Below are 8782 nucleotides of genomic sequence, written 5' to 3' on the forward strand. Positions count from 1 at the left end.
ATCATATTTACAGTTGGCTTCATGACCGTACGTCACTCCTTTCAAATCCTATAGAGCTTTAAATCATGGTATATTTTGTGTATGGGCCCATTCTGTGGTGAAATACATGGTAATATTTACATATGATTTAATAGCTTATTTTGTTAAATATCAAAAATCTATAAGGTGTGCGTCATACCTGACATTTAGCTGAACACTGTACAGTTTGTTGTGTGACCGTACGTCATTCCCTTCAAATGCTATTGAGCTTTAAATGATGGTATATTTTGTGTATGAGCCCATGCAGTAATAAAATACATGGCAATTTTTATATATGATTTAATAGTTTATTTTATTAAATATCAAAAATCTAAGAGGTGTGCATTATAGCTGACACCTAGATGAATGCTTTACAGTTGGTTATATGAATGTCAGTCATTCAGTTCAAATGCTATTGAAACGTGTTAAACAATGCCGTATGTAACTTTAGAGACGGTCCCTTAATTTCCGCATATCTGCGAATATCCAACGTCCAACATCAAGCCAGCTTTATTCCAGTGTCTGTGTTATGCTACTAGTGTCATGTGTTGGCTGTGTCCTCAGTTTTTTCCAGGAGTTGTACATTTCTTATTTGAGCACGCTATTTAGGTAACATCGAGATTTGGGACGCGATCTGTGTTTTGGTTGTTGTATTGTACAGCATCATGAATTAATATCTAGCTTAAGGTTACTGTGCAAACTGGGTCAGATATCTGGAATTAAATAAAAGTGTGTCAGGGTATTCTTTTGAATTTATATTTATAGATTAAAGGTCATTGAGGTATGTTTCTATGAAATGTTAATCAGTCCTGCAACACAAAATGACTGATGTAACTCACTCATGTCCACTAGATAGAGCCAACATGTCACCAGGCCTTGCAGTGATACTGGATTAGACACTTTTGCTAGCTACCATACGTCAACACCTCCGCCATATCGGAAAGGTCGAGATACTATCGGAAGTCAAAAGAATGTAAAAACAAATTCTGACTAGAAAAAAGGTTCAGTAATGTGAAATTCTTTTCTTTGTATATTCTAACAAGCTGGGGTCAAAGCTCAGGGTTTTATCGGTTACAGCCAAATTTCTGTGTTAATAAACAAACAAGTTTTAATTGACTGTTCCAAACAAAGCCATTCTTAGCCTGTACATACTGTATACTTATATAATGACATACTACTAAAGTTCCCATGAAATCAAAATGAAAGTTTTGTGGCTTTTGGTATGAATATCTTAGCCTTCGAGTAATCTATAAGTTAGTGTCCTCCAAAACAATGACAAAAATTGCATTTAGAAGATATCATGTCCACAAAACAAGTCAGCTCCAGTTATCACTTATGTTCTAGCAGCTATAAACATTCACACACACACACACACACACACACCCCCCACCGATTGAAGTGAATGAGACAAAAAAAAAAAAATTCTCGTCACGTTATGAAGAAACTGGAAAGTCCTCCATCCTCAACACTTTTATATACAACAGCAGATTTACACACTTTCTACATGGTATCCACAGTCAAATTAATACCGTCCATGACTGCAGCAGAGATTTGTCAGAAGAGTCACGATTTATCCACGTCGTCCGCGGGAGCTTTCTGCTCGTCTTTGCTCCTCTGCATCGCTTCTTTAATCGTCTCCTCGGCAACGATCTCTATGGCAGCGTCGTCCGCGATTCGCCTCACCGTCTCCCCTTTGGCTGCAAGAATCTCCTCAATGTTTCTACAACCGCAAGACCAGCCAGAAAAACAGAACGGTTATCAAAAGGTCCTGATTTATCAAACGCATCATAGAAAAATACACTCTGAGCCTCTTTTATCATTATTTATTACGCTCCATGTGTATTATGGTTATACTTTATATTTAACTACTTGTAACACAGCGCGTCAACCACAGTCCAGTGCCCATGCTAACAGACGGTTTTAATGTTATGGCTGATCGGTGTATGCTCCTTTATCACATCACAGAAGGAGCACAGCTATGGTCTAACGTTTCCTACCTCGGACAGATCTGAAGGCAAAAACAAATCTTCCTGAAAGTGAAAATTTCCTCACATGGACCTTTTAAGATGGTGATTAAATATTGATGAATGAATAATACACAGATGACCAACGACCAGAATCTCTCAATATACAGGATAAATCCCTCTCTGTCACATACACACACCTCTTTCCTTCCAGATCAGAAAACCATCCAAGGTTATCGGCAATGATGTGATGGTTCTGGCAGCCTGCACATGTTACTATAACAACGCCGTTGTGATACGCCATCTTGGAGATCTTCTTCATTGAACGTGTCGAACAGACCTACAGTCACAACCAGAATCAATTTATAATAGTACCTTACATGTGTGATAGATTTATGTAATCTACGCAGGAGAACACAGGAAAAGTACGAACGATAAAGTAAATTCAATTGAAGGAAACATGTTTTAATAAAAAAATAATAATAATAAAGGACTACTTTGATGCCACAATAAAAAGATGGTCTTTTTTAATATGCATTATCGATAATATACACAGAATACGTTGGAAAATTCTAGCATCAAAACACAGCAACAACCAATAATATTTCTATTTAAATCATATGTGTCAGAGTTTTCCTTTAAGTCTTTTACACACCGACATAACTGATTTGTGTGTTTCACAGGCATTTGTACGCGTACGCGAGGAACAGCGTACAGTACGCGTGACGCAAATTTCGTCATCAGCAAAGTACGCGCGTACAGTACGCGCAGGCCGCACATGCGCATTTAATTCTTTTTTTAATTATTCTTTTGCACTATTTAGTTGTTCCACAAGGTGGCAGCAGTGACCCGGGGCCGTTCATTGTCATGGTAGTCAAAAGAAAAAAAAAACGGAAGAGACGGAAACGAGTGCAGGTTAGAAAGTATCCGCATTTGTATAATTCTAGCTTTAAAGAGCATAAGAATTTGTATAGGGGTGCTAATCGTGCGAGAGATTGCCCAAGCATTGTTATTCGTGTTGTTGTGATTCTTCTTCGTTGTCGCCTTTCACAATAGAAGACCTGCTTTACTGCTCTGTACTGACTCTTGAAGGTTAGGAGGGGTAGTGCAAGTTGTCGTAATGCGCATGCGCCGACTGGCTGCGTACGCGTATACGTTAAATAGAGTAAATTTGAAAGGCTATGCGTACGACTGTACGCACACGTTAGCGTACGCGTAAAAAAAAAAAACGGAGTATATTAGAGGCTTTACATTACAAAAACAAAACACTCTCACCTTGCATGTATAAACCAAATGATAATGACCTGACTGAATTTGGCCAACTTCGTCGCTCCATGACGCTACAGCCGTTTTAAATGTCCGCCGAAAACCCAAACTGTCTGGATAAAAGCTATTCTGTAGAACCAGCGGTGTGTGTGAAGGAGAAAATGTCCATCTTCGGCATCCTCCGTGTATCAATCTCACTGGAGACCCTAAATATCCAAACACATGGGGATTCCTTTGTTTGGGAAACAACCCCAAACAAAAACGACAACTCTTCGTCAACGACATGGCAGATTATTCTACAGCTGCTTATGTATAAAAAAAATTTAAAAGTAAAACAAAACGCAATATCTGAAAATAAACCCTTTGACAGAGTTCACATGGAGATTGTAGTTTATTAGTCGCATATTAATGACGTCAACGCAGCGCTCACGTTACTGAAATGGGTTCGCCTCAAACGACCTTCAAAACAAAGGGCTCTGAATTTAACGTCTTAACACCTTCTTAGATAGCATATTATTCATTTTATCACGCGTTTTATATTAAGAAGCATATATAATAATTATAATATAATCATAAATAACTATTTTTGTTGTGAATGCGTCAGAAAGCAGAAAGGCAAAATTAAAGTGCTTCACAATGATTACGTCATCATTGCTGGACTAGACTAGCTCTAAATCTGAATCCGTTCCTTGAACAGGAAAGCATGGTTGGAAATGTGGTATACAGTATATTTTTATTTTTTTTATTTCTTATAAAATGTTGCAATCTATTTATTTCTATTAAATTTCTTTACTTTTTCATATGTATAAGTTTGTTATACCATTTGTTACTATTACATCTTGTTAAGACATCAAAAGATTCCTTCCTTACTTGTCATACATTTGAAATCACTGAGGACATAATTATTTAAAATGAGAAAACCTTAGTAATCTCACAACTTCTGGTCAAATTGAAATTTTTCCAAATGTCAAAATGAAACAAACGTGTCCTCCTGGGAATTTAACATCAGGTATGTATTAAAGCACATTACAAGGATCCAAAACAACATTTCTTTTAAGCCTCTCGTTATGGACTGCACTAGTTATTTTCAGAAATCAAAATCTATAAGAACAGATACTGAATAAATGTTCTATAGCCCCCTGAGTCTCATTAGGAAATGAACAACTGTAGTTGATATCTAATTTCAAGTTCCTTCACTGGATAAACTTTGTTGCTCCACTACTATGACTTTCACTACAAAACCCTGAATAAGAATATTTGTTGACTTAAAGTTTTCCCCCCATCTTTATCTTATTTCTTTTAATTTTACAGCAAGATTTTGCTGATTTTTTTTTTTAGTGCAAATGATAACTGAATTTATCCTAAAGTAATAATTTAATCTAAACAATGAAATATAATAGCACACTTTTGTTCAATATGGTGGCAATACATGGAAAAAACCAAATATCCATAATGGGGAGAATACACTGTATTATGGATCTTTTATTAAATGATATCCGGTCACTATAAAGGGTATTTAACAGTTACTAAACACTTGTAGTATGAAACAATAATAACAAAATTGACTGAAGGCCATATACATCATTTCCAGGGATGTTTTTGTTTGTTTGTTTGTTTTTTTTACAATTAATTACACACATTCCTCAATACTATAAACTTTTTCATGTTAAAAGCAATAACAAACATTCTATTACCATAAAAAAAGAACATAGTACCTCTTTATTATACAGAATGTACTACAGCATACTTGAATGAATCAAAAAACATTTTTTCCTGCAATATACTTCAGTGGGCTTTGTGTCATTTTTGCAGGGAGTAAATCCAAATTACAAAAAAAATAAACCAGAAATTTTTTTTTTATCTCTCTCTAATTATATATATATATATACACACACAAAAAAAAACAAATGGAGGCCAGAATAATCAAAACACTAACATATAGCACATAACAGTGATGTAATCCATCTTAGTTAAGCAAAAACAATATTAAACACTGTGAGAATCCAATACACACACACACACATATATATATATATATATATATATATAGATAGATAGATAGATAGAGAGAGAGAGAGAGAGAGAGAGAGAGAGAGAGAGAGAGAGAGAATTTTTATTATATATCTCCTGTTCATGGTTCATGTACAGCACAATAAAAGTGTTATGCAAGTGGATGTGATAGTTTAGTGGTTAAGGCATTGGGATGTACAGTTCAGTATCGATAACTGCATGTTAACTAACTGTAAAAAAACAACAACAAAAGCATGGCAACAAACAAGGTTTTGTTCGTCTAGTAAAATTATGGTTTCTTTCAAAATTTGCCCTTCTTCTTGGTATTTTTCTTCATCTTCTTGCCTTGAAACTCTTTCTTGTTTTCCCCTTCCAGTTTGCGTTTCTTATCACTCTTGATGCTCACTATTGCTGTCTGGCCAGCTTTCTTCAGAACTTCAGTCCATTCTTCATCTTCGCCTCGAATCATGTACTGGGAAAGATCCATATCCTTAATCTTCATCATGTCTTCCTTGTGTTTCTCTTCGAACACTTTGGCAGCCTCGTCCAATTCTTGGTGCAACGCCTGGGCAGTCGGTTCCATTTCAACCTCTTTGACGGGAACCATATCCGCCTCGATTGCCTTCTCCTGGGTTGCGTTGAACAAGTGGACTACTTTACGCATGAGACGGTTGAACAGCCCCATGAGTTGAGAGCTGGGCAGCTTAATCTCTTTCTCTAGATTATCTATCGATTTGTGCTGTAAACCGAGTCCCAAGAGCAGAGCGGACTGTGCGGCCGATAGCGAGGTATCGCCGAGTCGTTTGAGGAAGAACAGCCGTGCTATGGCAGGCACCATGTCCATAATCAGGTGGTAGTCAACCATGTTTCGGGAGTACATTTCCAAACGAGTCAGATCGTACGGGGTGAACTGGGCTGTTAATTCCGCGACCGTTAGCGTTGTCGGGCTGTCGTCTTTGATGTTCTTGTTCTGCAGTACGTTTAAGGCTAACGTGGGGCTGAAGCTGCTAAACTGGTAGGAGAGCAGAGAGAGGAATCTCCGTCGGAAATCCTTCCAGAAAGCTGGCAGCCAGTGACTCGGTTCTGCTGAATCCTCCGTGTTCAGTTCCTTCAGCATTACACACGAGTGCTCCCCTGTCAGGTCATTTGGAGTTTGTCTTAAATACACTGGAACAAACCCAGCCCTTTTCCAGAATTTGAGCAGCTGGGCCGTGAGGCCATACGAGACACCCAAGTAGTCCAGTCTTTCCGCGGTCCTCTCATTCAGCTTCAACAAGAGGGGTGGTAGATCCACTCGAGGAGACACAACCTCTTCTAAAAGGCTCATGGCCTCACTGCTGACAGAGTTGAATGCAACCGGGGTCGGCTGATTGTCATCCAAGAGAGGAAACTCGCCCTGATAGTACTGCTGAAGGAGCTGCAGAGCACGGGTCCCATAACCCATCCCCTGGTAGTCAGGGTTCACCGCAATTCGCACCACCCTTGCACCCGAGAGGCTCCCGAACTTAGAATCTTGAAATTGCTCTGACACGGTCCAAGGGATGAGGTCTCCGGAAGCCTTCTTCCCTCTGGACAAACTGTGGAGGATGGATTTTTGGGAAATCTCCCCCTCCAAACACACCTGCACAACTGCTAGGACCTCTGGCAGAGAGTTGTGTGTGTGTGGAACAGGAGGCAGCAAGCAGAAAAGATGGTGAGCTGGAGCATCCGAGAGCATCTGTAGGTCATTGGGGGAGTTTTTATAGTGAGACGATACGTAGAGTGCCATAAGACGCTGGAGGAAGGTTTCGGATGCTTTGTGGTAACAGAAAAGAGTGTCACGGTTCACGTAATACAGATTGCAGGTTTCGGGCAACGGACAGCCTGAAATGATGCGCGGCACGCTCAAGCAGTCCAGACACAGGAGTTCGTTCAACCATTTCTCCACAGGATCTCCCTGAGCGTACCGAATAGACTCTTGGAGAGAAACTTCATGGAGCGAGCGCGCCGCAGCCAATCTGGCTGTGCTCGTGGCGCTGTTTTCAGCCGAGAGGCTCTGCTGGCTGTCTGCGCTTTGCTGGCGCAGCTGCTGAATCAGTTTGAGAGAAAGAGAGCGCCCGGTGCCTTCATACCCATTTATCGTAGAAGCCATGAACACAAGATAAGGCCCAAGCAGATTTTTCACCAGTGGCAACGGGATAGCAGCAGCCTCATCAATGACCACCAACTCGGCCTGGCCCAACTTGACCGCATCGGCAGGGTGGATGTACTGAATGGTCTGGCGATGCTCCTTGAAGATGTTCACTCTGACCACAGCTTTATTAAACTCGGGGTTCAAAGATTGGACTATTTCATAATCCATATGTTCCTGGTAGAGAAGCAAATCCAAGCCTTTGAATATGAACTCAAATAACGTGTGCAAATTGTCCGGGCTGGGCGAGGTGACGAATATGTTGGAATAGCCAAACGAAACAGCCCCAGCGATAGCTAATCCAAGTGCCGCAGACTTTCCCCGTCCTCTAGCGGCGGTGAGCGCTACCGTGCTCCGTAGGGTCTTTTCTGAAATCGCCTCGATGAACTTCAACACAGCTTTGGCCTGGTCCATTGTTTTACAGCAGTCTACTAAAGTACCCACTGACTGCGTGTCTTGCAGCGATTCTTTCAGGTCCTTTAGTTCCTGCTCTTGTGGCAGCAGAGCGTCGTCCTGTGTTTTAGGTGGCACGGGTTTGATGTTTGCGTTGTGTTTGGAGATCGGCAGAACATTGAGTTGATCATCGGTTACTATACAGGTCTTGCAGGAAGAAAGAGACAGTAGGAATCTTTCGTTGAATCTTCCCACAACATCCTGATGTGCCTCGGTCCGGTAGCGAGAATGGACATCCATTGTCATTGTGTACAGCTGCTTCAGTGAGTTCATGGTCCTCAGCAAGATGACCACGATACCACCACCTTCTACTGTTTCAATGGTTCGAGCCAGCAGGTTGGGAGTTAACGCCTCAAAATCCTGTAGAACACACATGCCATAGGTGTTGCCCAGAATCTTGTGAGTTTCATTGTAGTAACAATAACGGATATTGGTGGCAGCGATGAAGAGCTCAAAGGGATCATCCTGTTTGAGGTTCAGAGTACCAGTTTTGATCTTTTTCTGTAACTGCCGCATGCGTTTCTTCCGGTTACTGCTGAAGCCAAGCTCGTGCTTGTAACACCACAGGACCGAGGGTCGTGCTCGCACTGCGGCCTTGGAGAGCATGTGGTGCAGAATAACTACCTGGTCTCTGCCGTGATCACCTACTATCACAAACATTGTGCGATACCGCTGTGCGACTCCATTCTCAATCTGGACACGAATCCGATTATCAACCTTCTTCCGGTATGTCGCCATGCTTAAAAGTTTCTCTAGAAATGCTAAAAGCAACAACAACAAAAAAAAACTCTACAAAACTCTCCGAGCTAACTCGCACGCCGACCAGCACGGCACGTTCACATGGACCAAAGTACTTCCGGGTACGTCTTCTCGCGATTGCGTCAACGAGATTTGACATTGC

The 8782-nt window shown here is 40.8% G+C and overlaps 2 protein-coding genes across 3 annotated transcripts; both read right to left on the reverse strand.

Annotated features, from left to right (window-relative positions):
• Positions 1-1020: 1020 nt before the first annotated feature.
• On the reverse strand, positions 1021-3666 carry dnlz (DNL-type zinc finger). 2 transcript variants are annotated; one of them, XM_017493214.3, is made up of 3 exons: positions 3258-3666; positions 2183-2322; positions 1021-1738 (listed from the first exon to the last, which is right to left on the reverse strand). In XM_017493214.3, the coding sequence occupies exons 1-3, from the start codon at positions 3531-3533 to the stop codon at positions 1582-1584; spliced, it is 573 nt and encodes a 190-aa protein (XP_017348703.1). In that variant the 5' UTR covers positions 3534-3666; the 3' UTR covers positions 1021-1581. The 2 variants fall into 2 exon arrangements, with proteins under 2 accessions (XP_017348703.1, XP_017348704.1); XM_017493215.3 differs by having other exon boundaries at positions 3287-3424.
• A 1046-nt stretch (positions 3667-4712) lies between these two features.
• On the reverse strand, positions 4713-8748 carry nat10 (N-acetyltransferase 10). Its single transcript, XM_017493186.3, has one exon. The coding sequence runs from the start codon at positions 8617-8619 to the stop codon at positions 5560-5562; it is 3060 nt and encodes a 1019-aa protein (XP_017348675.1). The 5' UTR covers positions 8620-8748; the 3' UTR covers positions 4713-5559.
• Between the last annotated feature and the right edge of the window lie 34 nt (positions 8749-8782).

Source organism: Ictalurus punctatus, chromosome 18 (genome assembly GCF_001660625.3).
Source record: "Ictalurus punctatus breed USDA103 chromosome 18, Coco_2.0, whole genome shotgun sequence".
Classification (NCBI taxonomy): domain Eukaryota; kingdom Metazoa; phylum Chordata; class Actinopteri; order Siluriformes; family Ictaluridae; genus Ictalurus; species Ictalurus punctatus.

What these genes read in the sequence shown, in the direction of transcription:
- dnlz (XM_017493214.3), bottom strand. Translation starts at nt 3,533, where the DNA reads ATGTCGTTGACGAAGAGTTGTCGTTTTTGTTTGGGGTTGTTTCCCAAA. An exon ending in ATTTGGTTTATACATGCAAG is followed by an intron (nt 2,323 to 3,257) that starts GTGAGAGTGTTT and finishes TTGTGACTGTAG; the next exon opens with GTCTGTTCGACACGTTCAAT. An exon ending in TCTGATCTGGAAGGAAAGAG is followed by an intron (nt 1,739 to 2,182) that starts GTGTGTGTATGT and finishes TTGCGGTTGTAG; the next exon opens with AAACATTGAGGAGATTCTTG.
- nat10 (XM_017493186.3), bottom strand. Translation starts at nt 8,619, where the DNA reads ATGGCGACATACCGGAAGAAGGTTGATAATCGGATTCGTGTCCAGATT.